Source organism: Miniopterus natalensis, chromosome 9 (genome assembly GCF_054644295.1).
Source record: "Miniopterus natalensis isolate mMinNat1 chromosome 9, mMinNat1.hap1, whole genome shotgun sequence".
Taxonomy (NCBI): domain Eukaryota; kingdom Metazoa; phylum Chordata; class Mammalia; order Chiroptera; family Miniopteridae; genus Miniopterus; species Miniopterus natalensis.
Window position 1 is genome coordinate 18796542 of NC_142089.1, and position 18373 is coordinate 18814914.

At 48.7% G+C, this 18373-nt stretch overlaps 1 protein-coding gene across 2 annotated transcripts in view; it reads right to left on the reverse strand.

Moving 5' to 3' along the window:
- Window positions 1-18373, reverse strand: part of CSMD2 (CUB and Sushi multiple domains 2) — a 483560-nt gene that overhangs the window by 61686 nt on the left and 403501 nt on the right. For both annotated transcript variants that reach the window (XM_087820831.1, XM_087820830.1), the window contains exons 30-37: window positions 16503-16697; window positions 15395-15511; window positions 14000-14113; window positions 7575-7670; window positions 6180-6383; window positions 5631-5755; window positions 4643-4739; window positions 2976-3080 (exon numbers count right to left, since the gene is read on the reverse strand). In XM_087820831.1, the coding sequence (XP_087676957.1) occupies window positions 2976-3080; window positions 4643-4739; window positions 5631-5755; window positions 6180-6383; window positions 7575-7670; window positions 14000-14113; window positions 15395-15511; window positions 16503-16697 (1053 nt within the window). The remainder of the gene's footprint in view (window positions 1-2975; window positions 3081-4642; window positions 4740-5630; window positions 5756-6179; window positions 6384-7574; window positions 7671-13999; window positions 14114-15394; window positions 15512-16502; window positions 16698-18373) is intronic.

Consider the following 18373-nt stretch of genomic DNA (forward strand, 5'->3'; position numbering starts at 1 on the left):
GACCAAAGCTCCTGGGGGCAGGCCGGCATCATCCGGGAACTCTGGCTGCCCGCTGCCCCCTGGGCTCCCCAGAAGGCCTTTCCAGGGAGCTGCCCAGCCCTGGCTCTAAGCCCCCAGACCCCTCTGCCTGAGCTCCTCCCACATCACTCCTGCCCCAGTCTTCCAACATCCCTCCATTTCCTTGCCCTAAGAAAACAGCTCCCATAGGCTAAGATGTTGGGAGAGAGGCCAATGAAAGGTAAGAGGGAAAGAAAGCAGTTCTCAGAGGGACCACCCAGCAATGCTCAGGGACTCAGGGTCCTCTCTCTGGGACAGACTGTTGTGAGAAAAGTTGGCCAGCGGATGAGACGCTCCACTGCCTTCTTTCTCCTGTTGCATTTTAAAGCCGGGCAGCTCCTTTCTGGGAGCAGAGTTGGGGCTCCTCGCACTTCACCTCCCATGGCAGCTTGTCCTCACTCGCCACCGGACCCAACAGCCTCCCCATCTCTCATCCCCTCCCCTAAGCCATTCTGTTACTGTCCATCTTGTGTTCACAGGCACTTTACATTCTTAATTTCTTTCCTTGAATCATGGAACTTCCTTGTCCAGCAGCTTGAAGTGGGTCCCCATCGCCTGTCAAAGGGAGCCTCACCTCGTCCTGACAGCCTAGGGCCTGTGTATTTAGTGACAGGTGGGACACGGAGTGGGCCTCCCCGGAGATGCGGGCTGGGAGAACCATGAGGCAAACTGTAAACTGAGTTCTCAGCCTACTCCAAAGCACTCCTTTCGCCAAGGGTGGCAGAAAGGAGAGGAGGGCGTTCGAGCTAAGACACTTTGGGTCTGACCCTGGGTGCCTGGGCAGCCTCAGCCCTCCTGTTAGATTTCTGCCTCCTGGTAGACCCCAGATCCCTCTGGAGATGCAGGCTCCTTGGGGAAGCCAGTGCAAGCAGCGCCTGCAGGGGAGCCGGCACTTGTGGGAAAGGAAAGGGAAACTTTCCTTTCCAGCCCAGGCCACCCAGTCCCGCCTTCTCGTGCAGCTGACGACGCCTCCTTCCACACTCAGAGCTGCGGCTCCACACGTGCGCGAGGTAACTAACTACCTGTGCTTTCTTCTTCTGAGGAAAATTTACATATAACAAAATGTACAAATCGTTAAGTGTACATCTGCTGAGTTTTGACAGATGCAAGCACCTGTATGATCCAAACCCCTACAAAACTACACAACATTACCATCACTCTAGAAAGTTCCCTCCTGCCCTTCCCAGGCAACTCCTGTCCTACATGTGCTTTTAAGAAGTGAAAGGGATGCTTGGAAAGGAAGGCTGTTTGGGTCTGTCCACAAATCTCAGCAGCTGGGACAAAAGACCTTAAGGACAGAATTAAAACCATTATTAAACTGAATTTGACATACTTCATCTTGGCTGTCACCCGGTCTATTTCTCCCCATTCCTCCCTGCACTCCAAGTAGAACACAACTCAGTACTTAGTGGGTGATCACAACTCAGTAACCTGGGACCTACTTACTGGAAAGGCAGCAACGGACAGAAGGAGGCGGGGCAGAGAGAAAAAGAGAGAAACCAGGGGCAAGAGAGTGTGGTGGGAGAAAAACTGGAATGGGGAGGAAAGTGAGGCCAGAGAGAGAGAGAAGCAGGGGGACAGAGCAGAGCCCATTTTAACTTCTCTTGCATGGCACACCGATTATATTATTTAAGCCATGCTTACAATGAAGGAAGAATTATTTTTTATCACATGCAATTTATTGCTTTGGAAAGCATATTGCTTCATTCCCATTTCAATTAAATAAACATTAACTATGAGTCATAGCGGTAGATATGACTTTTCAGTACCTTTCAAAACCATCTGCCTGTACAATAGCAATTAATTCTCCCCTTCTGCACTTCTTTGTAGATTATCTACAAAACAAAAATACAACTACAGGGTCTTCGTTCCTAGGAATTTTGGTCTCTAAATACTAATGGGAACTTTTTCCCCCTAGCTTTTCCCACCATGAGAGGACAGTGCGTGAGAAACATCAGCTACTGAGAAAACCACCAGCTTCCCTGGAGAAAAAAAAAATTGAGAAGAGGTGGAGTTTTCCTGGGAATGAGGCAGTGGAATGACAAAGAGATTTAGGAAGAAACTTTATCTTTGGAAAAAGAAAGAGAAGATTCTTGGGAACATTTAAGGACTCCAATTCAGATATTGAATAAGGTCACAAAACTGCAAAGAGTAGAGAAAAGAGGGTAAAAGAAAAAATTATGGATGACTTAAGAGTCCCAGGACATCTCAGTCCACACCGACTGAAGCCTCAGAGGTCTGCGGAGGAAGGTCTCTGAGGTCCCCCTCCTGTCCTCTACCCCCCAGGGTCTTTGCTTCAAGCTGTCCTGGATCTCTCCTACTAGGTACACTCTTCAGCTCTCTCAGGCTGTGAGCATCCTGGGATCCAGCTAACCCTCTCCCAGCTCCCTGGATAAAGCTCATTCGTTTTGGAGACCAGCTGGGCATCTGCCCAACACCCAGTGCTAACCCCTCCAGGCCCCTAGCTCCAGCTGGGGCTTCCGTCGGCACAGGCCCATGCTGTTAAACAGTCAAGCCAGCCACGCCTTCCCACATTTCCAAAGACAACTGCACCACAGAACCAGGGGTTGGAGAGGCCAGGTTTTAGGATTGGAGGAGATTACCTCTATTTCATCACATCCCAAATTATATACGGGGCCTAGGCCAATAACCAGGCCCCCTTCCCACTCCCGGTGTGGACACAGAGGAAGCACACAGGTTTCTGAGTGACTGACATTTGGGTGAGAACCCCGCCTCACTGGCAGTGTAGCCTCAAGGTTTCAGACCTCAGAGCTTTAGTGATCTCACCTAGGTCTGTGATAAGGCTTCAGTGGGATGGAGAAGATACAGCCCCACTGTGACTCCTACTCATCCTGGGCACTCAGTACCTGTCAATTCCCACCCCAAACCCATACACAGCCCAGATTCTGGATTCTCACTTTTGTACTCCAAGTGGAAGCCGGCTGCCGACACGCTGATATCTGAGTAGAAATGAAGGTAGAGCTGGTTGGAGGTGCTGTTCAGAAGGGCAGGCACGGTTGTTCCTAGGGCAAGAAATGGGACCACTCAGGCTCAGGCTCCCTGGCCCCCAAGCTCCTCCCTTTTTCTCTTGCTTCTGCTACCTGAGGATGTTCTGCTTGCAAGGCCGCCAGATGTCCCCAATTATCACACTCACTAAAAGACAAATTAGCACCCCTCAGAGCACTGGGTCTCTCATGTCCAAGGGAGGGGGGAGCCCACAAACAGCTTTCTGCAAAATGAGCAGTGGTGGAGCCTCATACCAGCAGTATGGTGAGCTCCTCAGGTGGCCTACAAGTTGGGTTCCCTTCCAGCCACCTTCAAAATGACACTGACATGTCTCATTATCTGGGTAATACAGGTGGTGCAGACAGTTTATCTGGGGCACAGGACTCTTTTTTATATCTTGGCAACATGGGTTCTGGGGTCTAGAAGACCCAAGAAGTTGACCTGGTCATTGGGCTAAAACATACCACACGCAGTCAGAAGTCCACCACTGGAATGGGAAATGGCGTGGCTACTTTGGAAAAAAGTTTGTCACTTCCTCAAAAAAGTTAAATATAGAATTCCCATATGACCCAGGAATCCCATTCCTAGGTATACACCCAAGAGGACTGCAAACATGTCCCCAAAGAAACTTGCATGAGAATGTTGAGAGGCATTATTCATAATTAGCTAACAAGTGGAAAGGTACAAATGTCCATCGGCTAGTGCATGGACAAATGACATGGGGCCTATGCATACGCTGAGGTGCTGTATGTGCTACGATGTGATGACCCTTGAAAACATCCTGCTGAGTGAAAGAAGCTGGACACAGAAGGTAGGACTCCCTTTATATGAAAAGTCTGGTGTCTGGAACAAGCAAATCCATAGAGATGGAGAGTAGGTTAGTGGTTGACAGGGGATAGAGGTGGGGGTCGATGGGGGCGGGTGCAGATGGGGACCTGGTTTATTTTGGGGAGATGAAAATGTTCTGGGATTAGATAGTGGTGATGGTTGTAGAATTCCGTGAATATACTAAAACCCACTAATTGTACACTTAAAAACAGTGAACTTTAGCCCAGCGGGAGTAGCTCAGTTGGTTGAGTACTTTCCTGTGCACTGAAAGGTTGCTGGTTTGATTCCCAGTCAGGGCACATGCCTGGGCTGCAGGTTCAGTCCCCCATTGGGGTGTGTGCAGGAGGCAACCAATTGATGCCTCTCTGTCACATTGATGTTTCTCTCTCTCTCTCTCTCTCTCTCTCTCTCTCTCTCTCTCTCTCTCTCTCTCTCTCTCTCTCTCTCTCTCCCCCCCCCCTTCTTCTCTCTAAGCATGTCCTCCAGTGAGGATTAAAAAAAAATAGTAAAATAAAATGGTGAATTTTATGGTTTGTGAATTATATCTCAAAGGGAGGGTAAAAGGTTATGGAAGGAGACTTGACTTGAGGTGAAAAACACACAATATAACATACAGATGATGTATTTTAGAATTGTACACCTGAAACCTATATAATTTTATCAACCAATGTCACCCCAATAAATTCAATTAAAAAATAACAAAAGTCCATGACTACTCTCTGAGTTGAGGTTCCTGGAAGTCTCGCCTCACCTGAGAAACTCCCCAGCATAGTCACAGTGTTGTCTGCACCGTCGAACACCTCCAGGGAGTCCCAATTCTGCTCTGTGACAAAGCTGATGACCTGAATCTGGGAAGGTGGAAGGATTGAACTGTTGGTTTACACAGCCTGCACCTGCCCTCCCTCTCTTCATATAACTAATTCAGTTATTGAGCACCACCTCGGGGTCTGGCATCGTGCGTGGTCCTTCTAATAAAAGTAGGATGCAGTCTCTACCCTCAAGGAGCTCTTTGTCCAGTGGGGGAGACACATGTGAAATGGGTGATTATAAGGCAGTGGATGGGGAAAGGAAACTCCAGGAAGTGGGAATACTTCAGTCTGACTGGCATTCTCTGTGTCTCTCGAACATTCCCTGGGCTTTCCCACTTTCCTGTCTGGGGTGCATCAGGCATCCTGCAGCAATGAGCCAGCAACACCTCTTGCTGGCCCTGTCCACCTGAAGTCCCTGCTTGCTGCCTCTCTGCTGGCCTCTTTCATGTCACCACGCCAGCTCTGCAGCCTCCTCCACTTGGTTTTGACCACTGGGCACCTGTTATGGCCCCAATTCTGTCCCTACAGTTCAGGATGCAGGGGCGACACTCTAGGTGTGTGCCTGGTGTTTCATCTGTGCTTCTTGGTTTGCTCCATCCCCTTACCTGCAATGTCCCCTCTTTTATATCCCACAATCTTAAGAAAAAAACAACAATCCCTCAAGCTATTTAAAAAATATTTCCTATGAATCCCCCCCAGCTCCAGGCCCACTTCCTTCTCTGGCCTTCCCTGATGTCTGGAACCAGTGCCTACCCCTCCTCCTTCCCGAGTTACCTGGCTCTCTCCTCCTCCCTCTCCCCAAGCCCTTGGGCCACGAGCAGTTTGTTTCTCTGTTTGCAGGCCTCAACTCTACACATGGCCGGAGGGGCAGGGACAGGGCTATGTCTCCTCCTGGCCACCTGCCTGATGGAGATGTTTCTTTGCCCCTACCTGGATGCCAGCACCTTCGGGGACCATGATCTTCCACACGCAGTTGAGGCTGTTGAGGTAGGGCTCTGGGAAGCCGGGGGACAGGATGGTGCCCCTGCGCTCCGTGAGGTTGCCTCCGCAGGGCACTGGGAGGAGGCAGCTCTGGTCAGAGGCTCTTTCCGCTTGTCTTCGTGGGTCCCCCATGGGAACCTCCCCAAATAGACTTTTCTCAGGGCTCCCCATTCTGTTTGTGACTCTTCCCCCTGCTGGCTACCCAGTAGGGAGGGCCCCAGCCCCACCCTTTCCCATGACTCCTCCCCATGCAAGCCCCTCCAGGGGCCTGGATTCATACACCTCCCTTCACACACGTGCACCCCACACCCCCAGCAACCCCACCTTCTCCTTGCTGTCTTCACATTCAACGCACAGGACTAGTGACCTCACTGGAAGGGGGCACCCTACTTAAGTTATGCTGGCAGGCAGGGCAGCTGCGTGTCTTGCTGCCTCCCCGGGGGGAAAGGACTGTTTGCAGGCCACCCCCTGCCCAGCCCTGGTTGTCCAGGTGCTCACCCACACACGCTGGTGCTGAGACATTCCACTGGGCCAAGGCCCCGGGAACAGGGAGGCACTCGATTTCTGGCGACCCCTGCAGGGCATAGCCGGAACTGCATTCGAAGCGGATGATGGCCCCCACTGAGAAGTCACTGCCCAGTCTCTTGCCATAGCGGGGTTCCGGCACAGAGCTGCACTGCGTGGCACTGGTTCGGGGCACCGCTGTAGGGGACAAGGGCACTGAGGGGCAGGCCTCTCCCCTCTAGGAACTGGCCCGGGGATAGACGCACGGCTGGACTGGAACTGACAGCCTGGACGGGACCCTGAGATGCTCTGGGCATTTTCCCTTAGGACTGGGGTAGGGGGCTTCATAGGAAGAGGCCCGTTTACTGAAATACAGGGGGATGCATGATGCTGCAGCACAGCTTCTGGAAACCATGGGAGGCGGTGTGAGTCCCTGGCCCAGACTGTAGGCCCAGCTGTGGTCCTCGCCTTCCCAACGGTGCCCCTCGCCCATCAGGGTCCCACCTTCCCTAACCGGGAGAGCGGCCCTCCTCCTCTACTGGCTTTGGCTTTTTCTTGACTTTGGCTTTTTCTCATATGTGCCTTAGACCTGCCCAGGGCTCTGACCTCCATCCCCTGAATCTCCTCTCTCCCCACCCACAGTGGTAGATAGGACCTTTTAACCTAGGCCCCAGAGAGGGCATCCCCTGTGGGAGGATTCCCCCTGCACAGGGCAATGCAGCTCATCCTGGACATCGAATTAATAGAAATACTCTTAGATGGGGTCGTAAGGAGTGGACATTCTCCCGGGCAAAGAGAGGCTGGGGCCTGAAGGTGACAGTAAGAAAAGGGACAAACACTGATTACCTGCTTGGTGCCAGCTACTTTGTGAACTCTCTTAATCCTATCAGTGAGGTGTTATTACCCTCATTTAATAGGTGAGCAAACTGGGGTTCCGAGAGGTGGAGCAACTGGTGCCCAGTAGGAAAGTGGCAGGATGGCATTCAAATCCATGTCCATCTCACTGCCAAGCTTGTTTTTTCCCTACACCTTTCCTGGGTCTTGTAGACAAAACCAAGCTCCATAGGCGAGAGTCTAGGAAAGAGGCCTGGGCTGGTCTTGCCAATAGCCTTCGGGCTGTACCAGACAGTGTGGGGCAGAATCAAATTCCCATGTCTTATTTCTCCCCTCATTCAACATGCAGTTTGGTCCAAGACTTGTCTGTTAAGTAAATGCATGTATACAATTCAACTGAATTTCAAGGGACTGGTAACTGCACCAACTGGTAACCGCACCAAAACCTTAAGAATGAGGCTCAGACTGAGGGGCAAATGTCGCTGTTCCTTTGGCCCCTGAGTCACTGAAAAACTGAAGCTGCCTCTGCCCCTCCCATGCCCACATTCTGCATACCTTGGTAGACAAAGTGGAAGCCTCTGGCTGGTGCTTGGCCTTTGGCACTGAACTTAATGAGAACTTGATTGGAGGTGGCCAAGGGCAGCGATTCCCCTGCCGAGATAAGGGGCGAGGAGGAGGGAAGACAGTGAGTCCAGCAGTTGCGCCGGCGGTTAAAGTCCCGGCTGGGAAGGAGAGGCTCCCCATACCCTTCACAGCAGTTCCTTTCACACCCCAGGCCTTCCTGAAATGAAACCTCACAATTTTACTGCCCTTTTCAGTTTAAAGTCTGCAGAAGGCTTCAGCATCCATGGCCTTATCTTGACCCACAGTCAGTGTGAGGTTGGCATGACGGGAGTTTAGTGCCCCCAGGTAACAGACAAAGAAAGAGAGGTTCCAGTGATTAAATGACCGGCCCCAAGAGGACATTTAAGTGTGCTGACCCAGGGGACGGGGTAACAGCCGTCACCAGACTGACGGGTGGTTTACCAGGAAAGCTGCCATCAGTCTGACAGGAGAAACAGCACCAGCTCCAGGGAAGGAGGGTGATCTTTTGAGAGTAACTGACCTTTCCCAGATTCTCTGTGAAATGATCAATAACCAGAGCGATCATATAATTTTTATTGCTCACACTAGGACACTTTTGAGGCTAAAAGGGCATTAACAATTACACGGGGACAACCAAGTAGAAGCTGGGACTGTCCCAGGCAAAGCAGGACATGTCGTCACCCAACCAATAATAATACACAAGCTGGTGGAAACTGGAATGGGCGCAGGGGAGCCTGGCAGCCTTTCTATCAGAAGACAAAGCTGCACCTTCTGCTTGATGTGGAACAGATGGACGGGAGTAAAGATAGCACACCCTGACCTGCAGCGGGAAGTGCAGTCTTGGTCGTCATCACCTTCCTGTGAGAGCTGAGGAAATGTGGGGTGGCAGGCAGTGCGAGGGCTACTCTGTGTGCTGCTCCTCTGAAGTCTTTAGGGAGCCCAGGGAGTGGCTGCTGACTCCACCAACAGAAGGGAAGTGGGGGCTACAGAAAGCTAGGCTACATTTCCACTGCGGTGAGGGCTGGCATTGGAATCAACCAAGAAGCCACTGGGAGGCGCATTTGGGGCCCACCAGCGCTTGCAGAGAGCTGATGGGATTCTACTGGTCACAGGAGTGGCCTTTTGCACAACACGCTTAGACTTACATGTGACCCAGACCACTGAGCCTGCTAGGAGTCACTGCCCCAGCTAACTCTCAGCTGCCAAAGCAAAAAACGAAAACAAAACTCACGAAGACAAAGCGTCTCCTCGTTACCTCTATCGATCCTCTCGATGGATGCGAGCAGAACAAAACTCAGCCTCTCTATCCTACCATCATCTGGCCTGGCATGTAGCCTCCCACAGAACCCGTCTGGACTCCTATCCCCAGACATATGCAGACCTCCCTCTCCACGGCTAAGCAAGCACATGGGAAGATCACTGGACATAAGGCAATATTTCAAAGTTTTAAGGGAGGAAACCACTCTGAGAAACCAAAGAAAATATTTTTATGTGACCTACAGTATAACGAACAGGCAACATCTCAGAAGACTGTCAATCACATAACTGCCACAGATTAAATCCAGAGCAGCGCCTGTGGAATCAGAGGAGGCAGACAGGCTGCGGGAAAGAGCTGAGGTCAATAAAGGCTTCAAAGGGAGGAGAAATGCTAGCACACGGCAGCCAGGTAAGGCAGGAATTGAACAGCGACGACGTGGAGATTAGATCTGGGAAATTCTTCCAGAGTCCACAGAAAAAGGAGAGATTAAAATAATGAGAGAAATGATGAGCGACGTGGAAGACAGGTGAAAAAATCCAATATGCATATATCAAGGATTCCAGAGAGAGAGGAGACAAGAGAAATTGATGGAGAAAGAATAAGTTGAGAAACAAGATAACTTTCTTAAGCTTAAGAGAGACTTAAGGTTCAGACTGAAGCTGTCCACAGAGTGCCAGATCTGATGAATGAAAAACGATTTCCACCGCAATACATCCTGGTGGGATTTTTGATTTTAAAAATTAAGAAAAAATCTGAAAGGCATTTAGAAAGAAAAGCTCAGGTTACCTACAAGATAAAAAATCAGGTTGGACTCTAATGTGTCTGTAATATTAGCTGTTGGAACAGAGTGGAACAAATACTGCAGTTTTAAAGATAATGTTCGTGACCCATAACTTGACTTACAATCAAGTTGTCTTTATATAACATGTCAAAGGAAATTCATTCTCGTACGTGCAAGGTACAGGAAGTACTACAGTTATGAGCCCGACTAAAAAAAATGAATGAAAGTAAGGAGACCAAAAACTTTCAGGGAGAAAGACAACCTGAAAAGTACTGTTAAACCCATACGATTATTGCGATTAGGTAACAAAATTAAATGGAAACTTAAAAACTTGTTCTTGGGGAAGAAATCCATAATTTAAAAATAATTACTAATACCATTAATATAGAAGTCCAACTATATAAAAAAAACATGGGGATTGGAGATGGGCCTGGTGTGAATGGAAAAGTGAGGAGTCAAAGTCAAAGCAAAAACAAATAAAAACTCAGAAAGAACAGAACAAGCTGACAGGTAGCAGGCCAGATGTTTTGCTTATAAACTCGGTAAGTAAACTTCCCCTTAAAAGGAAAGGCTGTCAGAGAAAACGAGGAAAGATATATTAGGCAAACACAGATACAAAAATTGTTAGAAACACAAGAAGACAACAAAATATCACAACTGCATGGGAGACACTTTCACACAGCACTCTCAGTCACTGACATATCAAACAGAAAACCAAAATGAAGGTTGCTGAGTGGTGGTCCGGAAGCTTCCCCTCCCTCTCATTCAATACGTTAGGGACAGGGACACACTTCACTCCCATCTGAACCAGTGGCTCACTGTCAGTGTTTCTCCAAATGAGAAATAAGATACGATGTGAGTATATTGATGCTGATATTTATAGGTCCTATACATGCACCTACCTACCTACCTATATTTTCTATTTTCATTGGTCCTATACAGCTATATCTACAACTATACCTATATCCATATTTACATCTATAAATTATAAATGTATACATGTCTATTTCTCTCTCCCCTTACCTATACTTCTATATCTATACCTGCTTATACCTCTATCAATCAATCATCTATCTATCTATCATCTATCTATCTATCTATCTATCTATCTATCTATCTATCTATCTATCTATCTATCTATCTAGAGATTTTTAAAAAAACACCCTACCTCAAGAGATCCCAAGTTACACTTCCATTGGGTGTGAATGTGTGGGGTGGTGGTGTAGAAAAATCACCTGATTGAGAACCATTGATATAATGGATTTGAAAAATAAAATTGAATAAGACTGATCTAATTGTTATTACAAAGCTCATTTAATCCCAACAATAACTCTCGGAGGTAGAACTTTTACTCTTTGCATTTTACAGGTGAGGAAATTAAAGCTCAGAGGGGTCAAGGTTGTGCCCGCAGGCACCTCACAAGGAACTGGGAGAGCTCGGGTTAGAGTGCAAGCGATGAGGCTGCAGGGCCTGAGCTCCCCTTTTCTCTGTAAGGCACCTATTTGGACCCTGCAGAAAACCTGTATTCTTCTCAGATACTTGGGAATTTAACATATCCTTGGCTACTGAGAGGGCCTCATTTAATCCCCAAAGTAGAATGGTAGAGATTACATTCTCTAACCACATGACAATAAACACGGAAAACAACACAAATGTAACAAGAACAAAATCCAGACTCTTGGGGGAGAGGGGGAGGAGACATTCTTAAACAACTTCTGGGAAAAAAGAGTAAAACTCCATCATGAATTATTTAGGAAGTAACGGCGATGAAAAGAGTACATATCAAAACGGATGGCTTGAAACCAAAACCATGCTTACAGGCGAGTATATCGCTGTAAACATGCACTTCCTTACACAGAGAAAATAAACACAGCTCTCAATTCAAGACGTTAGAACAAGACGAACAAAATAATCTGAAGGAAAAAGGGGGAGAGACATTATGAAAAAAAGGGCAGAGGTCAATTAATTAGGAAATAACAACAAGCTCCACAGAAGAACTGGTAAGTAGGTGCAGGAAAAAATAAAATGAAACAACACAAAACCTCTGGCCCAGCCGAGTAAGAGGAGGAACTATGTCTATAGCATTAGGCATTGGAAAGGCAGGAGATATGACTGCTAACAGAAAGGAGATCAAACAGCATCAAAGTACATTATTACATGAGCAACGTTGCTAAACTTAAAATAATTACAAAATGGATTCTTTACTAAAATATGAAACATCAGCATTAATATCAAAGTAAGATACCTGAACAGGCCAATAACCATGGAAGAAAATAAGAGAAAAACCATGGAAGAGACAAAGTAAGGAGGCAAGTTCATCTGCAGAGGATATTACTTCTTGCCAAAAGGACCCAGGAGAATCAGCTGGCAGCGTTAGCACTGTCATGGAGGGCTCGATGACTTTATAAAACGAGTACACCAAAATTACCAGTCTTCTAATATACTGGCAGAGGCCGATTAGAAAATACAATGTGGGGAGGCCCACTTACAGTAGCAACAAAAACTGCCATGAAGCATCTAGAAAAAACGTTAAAGAATGCACGCGGCCTAAGCAAAAATGATAACACCTTCCCAAAGGAGACAAGAGATAAATACACGGAGATGCACCACGCTCCTGAATGGAAAGGAGAGCTCCTATTATAAAGAGGCGTTCTCCCCAATTAATCTATATGATTAATGCAGGTTTTTTTTTAACTTGACAATGTATTTATAAAATTATTTGGAGGCAAAGGTTAAGCAAGAAAAGGCAGTGAGAATTCAAAACAAAGAATGTCTATGGGGGATTTTTCTTACGGTATGTTTAAAATTATGATAATATTAAGCATTATGATCACGTGACAACAATGAAAGCTTTCTCATATTGATATAAGAATAAAGAGACACTTAGAGGAAACGGATGAAGTCTAAAAACATGCCCTTCTCTTCATAAAAATCTACCATATGTAAATGTGGCATTTTGAAAATTCTGTTAGGACAGTTGATTAAGTATGTCTGAAAGAACATGATTATATTCCCTATATCAAGTAATATATCAAAATAAAGCCCAAAGTTATTAAAGCAAAACAATGAAACTAAAAAGAAGTAAAAGAAAACCCAGAAGAGTGTTTATGTCATCAGCACGACAGGAGAGGAGCAAACAGTAAAAGAAAAACATTGATAGATTTGATGTCATGGGAGATTTAGATTTTCTGACATTCAAACAGACCCCGAAGAAAATTAAATGGCAAATGACAAAAATTTAAATAAAATTTAAATTTTCTGACATTCAAACACACCCCGAAGAAAATTAAATGGCAAATGAAAGGGGAAGGCATTTATAACATGATATAAACAAGAGGTTTTTATAGCACATTAAATAGCGCTTATAATAATATGGTGCTGTGCTAAATAAATAAGAAAATAAATGCTAATAGAAAAATCAATGCTAATTCACAAGTGGGTTCACAAATAAAAAAATGCACAGGCCTAATAGTTTTATTATAAAAATGCTAACCTAACTAGTAATAAAAGAAGGCAAATGAAAACATGAGATACCATTTTCGGTTTTCAAACCGATAATGCTTGTGTTTTTTAATTACCTAATTTTGTGAGGAGAAAACATGCCCTCTTTTTCACTGTTGGTGAACAAAGTGGCAAGAGCTTTCTAGGGGCATATTTGACAATCTGTTAGAAAGAACTAAGGCTCTCACGTATCCTTTAATGTGGCAATTCTACGTCTAGATAGTCTAAGGTAATAGACGTGTAGAATGACACATAGAATACACGGAATTACTATTCATAAGAGTGGAAAGTTAGAAACAATCTAAATGTTCCATGATAGGGAATTCACTACATAAATTTTAAATAACTATATGACAGACTATTGTGCAGCACTTAAAAGTCCTATTATAGACTAAAATAATGACAGACATGATCACAATGAATATTTTGATAAAAATATCTATGTTGCTTTGTTCAATAAAATATGTAAAAGATGAAGTCTAAGTAGATATAAAGACTGGAAGGAGATACATCCCTATTTTCATCCTGGGTGGCTTTTATTTATTTTAATTCTCTGTATAATTATTTTCTTGTTGGCTTTAAGTTTTCTACAATGAAAATGCAATATGTTTAAAATTAGAACAACATGTTTGGGTTAAACAGGAAACAACGGGGAAAGCTGTGCCCCAAGGGGTGGCGCAGGCACTGCCCGGGGGGAGCAGTTTCCGAAGCCCTGCAGGCAGGCGGCCAGGAGCTGACCGCCGTGAGGCAGAGGGACACGGGCGCACGAGGGACAGAGCTGTGGGCTCCACCTGCGGCCGGCCTCACATGAGACCCACGCCCCCCGCGTCCCCACGGCTGGCTGAGCCCGGGTACCTGAGTGGGTGCCCGACAGGGAGCTGAGCAGTCGGGAGCGCTGGCTGTGGCCGTCGTGAACCTCCACCACGTCGTTGAGGGCCGTGTGGAAGAAGGCGAACTGTCCAAACACCACTGCAGAGGGGACACGGAGCGGGGCGCTCAGTGTGGAAGCCTGCGCAGCGTGGGGGCACGCCGGGAGGCTGGGGGACCCCAGGCCGGGGAGAGGGACACCTCAGAGGAGGTTCCTGGGGCGAGCTCCTTGCTGAGTCTTTCACTGGCTGATGAGCACACTGGCGGACACCAGGCACAGGGACGCAGGGAGCTGGGAGGGGCTGGCTGGCACTCTCCCGAGTGGGTCCAGATGACGCTGAGAACTGCACCCAGTGGTCAGGCTGTGGCGGTGGCAGTGAACTAATCTTTTCCCAGATAGCAGCTGTGGCAGCTACTCAAGGACATGAAAGGGCTTTGGGTAACAACCCCCATTTTCCATGTGACCTCAGGACCTTGTTCCTGATAGATGCTTAATAAATGTTTGGTGAGTGACAGCCGGCCTTGCCCTAAGCCCACTCTGTCCCATCTCTTGGGACTAAGCAGCCCTCTCTCTGCAGGCTGCCCTGTCCCTCTCCTAGGTGGTCAAGATATATGGATGCCCTTTGCCCCATTGACACCAACTGTGTTTAGAAATCATTCCTACTCCTACAAAGAGGAGATCCAGGGAGAAAGCAGCCAGGCTGGTCACCTGATTGCCCAGGAATGACTGGCCTGTTCTCCCCAGGAGCTTCCCGAGTCCTCCAGGGCTGGCAGGTCTCTGGATTGTCATCACTGCCAACCAGGTGATAAGCCTGGCTTCCTTTTAGCTTGGATTCTTGGAGTCTGGAGGTTTCTCTGTCTACTCAGGGCACGGGCCTGCTCCTCACTTTTTCCTTGCTCGTCCTGCTTACAGCTTCTGGGCCAGGCTCTGGGCCTCAGGTGGAACAGCAGAATGATGTAGCTCCCAGCTCCCTCACCTGGACTTGCAAGCCCAGCTCCATCCTACTCCTCACTTCTTCCTGTCCCTTGCCTACCCATCCCTGGGTTCCCAATCGGCCTGGATCTGCAGCACCTCTATTCAGGCCTGGGCTGGCTGGGTAGCCCAGTGCCCCCCCCCCTCCCTGCGTCCTGCCTAGTTCCTCACCAGCCCCATCCCCTTGGTTCCAGCCGACTGGTGCCCTTCCTGCCTTGTGTGTCAGGAATGTATTCTACAGCCTATTTCATGGCATCCACACTCAGTTGTCCTGTAGGAGAGACTGTTCTGCCCATTCCCACGGTGGGAGTGGATACAACTGGGAGTGGAACTAGGATACAGTTGCGCAGGGCTTGAGGAGTTGGAAGGAGTCAGAAAACATATAAACAAACATACATAAAACCCCATACCATAATCCTTGGGCACGGTGACAAAATACAGGCAGATCTGTCCACTGGTGTAGTTCTGAGGGTAGTTGGGGGATAAGACCACTCCATCTGAACCTACATACTGTCCTCCACAGGGGGCTGAAAGAGAAATCAGAAGAGGGCCAGGTGACCTTGTGGGCCTCTCTCTCATCAGCTGTCCATCTTCTGTTCTGCTCACTCCCAGCTTGAGATTCTGGCCCTGGTGGGGCTGCCATGAGATGCACAGCCACTGATGTGGAGGAGAAGGCTTCTGAGGACACTGCCCCGCCCTACCCCAGGACATCCATCCCTGACCTGCACATGGCCTAAAACTCACCCTGATGGTATCAAGGGCCTTCCTGAGCACATGTCAATCCTGGCCCTCTAACAATTAACATGGGCACTGGTCCCTGGAGGCACAGCCTTGAGGAGCATTTTAGGAACCTCTACTGCTTACAAGTAGAACCAGAGCTAATCTGCTGCTCCCATGGCTGATGTCTGCACTGGGGTAGTCTGTCTGCATGAGTAGAGAGCCACGGCTTCCCCAGATTAGCTCCACTAGAAGAGAGAGGCCAGCCCATGAGACCCAGCCACCTTCTGCTCCCATCCATGGTGCCCTATCTGCAGGGGTGGGCTTCAGAGCCAAGTCTTTCACCTGGGCAAAGGGGTCTCCTTGCTTTTCAACTTAGGTGGCCACCACACTCTTGCAGTTCTGATGTTCCATCTGCTAGGATTCCATGGTTAACACAGGTCCCCTGGTCAGCCCACCCTGCTGGCTTTCGTTTTACACATTGGACCTCTCAGTGACTTTCCCCAGGACCAGGAATAAGCCAGGTCACCTTTAAACTCCCCTTTCCCTGCTATGAGTTACTAGCATGTCTGGGGGCCCCTGTTGAGGACAGGGTGTGGGTGGGGACACTGTGATCTGAGAAAGATAACATACTGACAGGGACCAGTGCACCTGGTGAATTACCAGTTATTCTCATTCACAGTGAACCCAAGGAGCTCCTTGCTTTGGGGGCCCTGTCCCCCCTCTGCCTCCCCCTTGCCCACAGCCCTTCTGCCTCTGGCAGGCCCTCACTCTGCCCCCCCCCCCCCCCGGCTCCACCACCTGTGCACACTGGCCGGGGGTTGTTCCACACGGGCTTCCCATCGGGCCCCAGGACGCAGCTCAGGGTCGAGGAGCCCTCCACTTCGTAGCCCCCATGGCAGTAGTAGGTAATGGAGGAGCCCAGCTTGAGGTCAGATCCCACGCGTGTGCCATTCTTGACTGAACCAGGATCAAAACAGGACTCTCGTGGGTTTTCTGAAAAAAGGAAAAATAAGCACATACACACACGCAGGACTCATCAGTGGCTGGATACCACAGCGCGGCCCCCGTAAGGAAACCCTGACTGGCCAGAGCACACGGGGCCTGCAGATTGCTGGCCCTGTTCCCTGCCCATCCGAAATTTCTCTAAAGGTGGCTAGGAATCGAGGGCTGCAAATCGTCTTGGAGAGTGAAACTTCACCTCCTCGCCCACGTTGTGCCCTGAGCCACGAAGGAGGGAGCTGCAGGTGCACCTCTGGGCACTTCTCGTCCCTTAGCCCGCTCTCCCGGGCAGGAGCCTGGGGTTCCGGATCATATCCCAGCAGCGGACAGGGTGGCGCAGTGACGGTCAGCGCTTAGGCAGAGCCCCACCTTTGCTCATCTCTGATGCCCTCAGCACGCCGGCTCCTCAGCCTCTGTCCCTGTGCGGGAGGCAGGGCCTGCTTTTGGAGACTCTTTCTTCTCTTTTCTTCCTTTTGCCTACAACTGTGCTGCTGGCTGGGGAGGTGGGGCTGGCCTGGCTTTGCAGGCTGTCATATCCACACCTTGCAGGCACTTCTGAGGGCCCGGGTACCAATACTTAGATTTCGCAAGAAAGTAGAAAACCTACTTTAGGCTCTGGGATAAATCCATGTCTCCAACACCGTTTTCCAGGGCTTTGCATTGGGGCACTGGGTGCTGGCTAGTTCATTAGAACAGCAGTATTTTCCCATTTGGCTACTCTGCTCATAGGTCTTCCCAATCAGGCACACCACGGACGTGCCCAACAGGCACCCCCTCTGTCTCTCTGCACTGGACCCGAGTGAACCTGATGTTGCCTGAGCAATTACAGGACTAGTCAGGGCCCTGAATCTCCACAGCCTCCACCGTCAGCTGGAAATCCCGAGCCACATTCACGTCCATGCGTTGCTTCCTCTACTCACCGGCCTGTTCCAGGACCACTGATGGGCAAGCGCCCCGTCATCAGGGAAATGCAACTGAATGTCAGGGTTCCACTGGACTCCTGGAGGCTATGCTACTAAGAGGTCTAGAGATGGAGGCTCACAAAGAGGTGCCGACAGCCCTCGCCGGAGGACTCAGAAACTCAGAGAGCAGATTTAAGGAGAAAAGAGCCAGAATAAAAGGGATCAGAGTTCAGACATGAATGGCTCAGGAGGAAATTTGCTGATGGCTGTCATTGTCACCTGGGTGCCTTTCAAGCAACCTATACAAGAGGCAGTCATGGCTTGAGAGTGTATCATTTAGCTGCCAATCAGCCTGTTGACTGATGGAATGGGGCTCTCAGGGCCGATGATCCTGCTGAGTCCAGCCACTCTTGCACCGGAGCCCTTATGGGGGCCTTGCTCTTGGCCTTTGCCCACATCAGGGGTGAAGCAGTCCCAGATATACCAGTAAATTCACACTCAAGTAGGACCTAGAAAATAATCTCTCGCCTAGTAGAGAGACCCTCAGTGGTTTCTCTGGTGCCCTGTGATGTGTCCCCTTGACCCACACCAAATCTGTCCTCCCCCTAAACTTGGTGGCTCTGGCAAGAATGCAACTGGCCACTGGGTGACTCATATGTGAATCACAGAGATACAGAGAACTGTCACCACATCTTATATTTCATCTGTCCATCTTATTCATTTAAAGTGGGCCAAATCTTATTTGAAGTTCAGAGAAATTAAGCAACT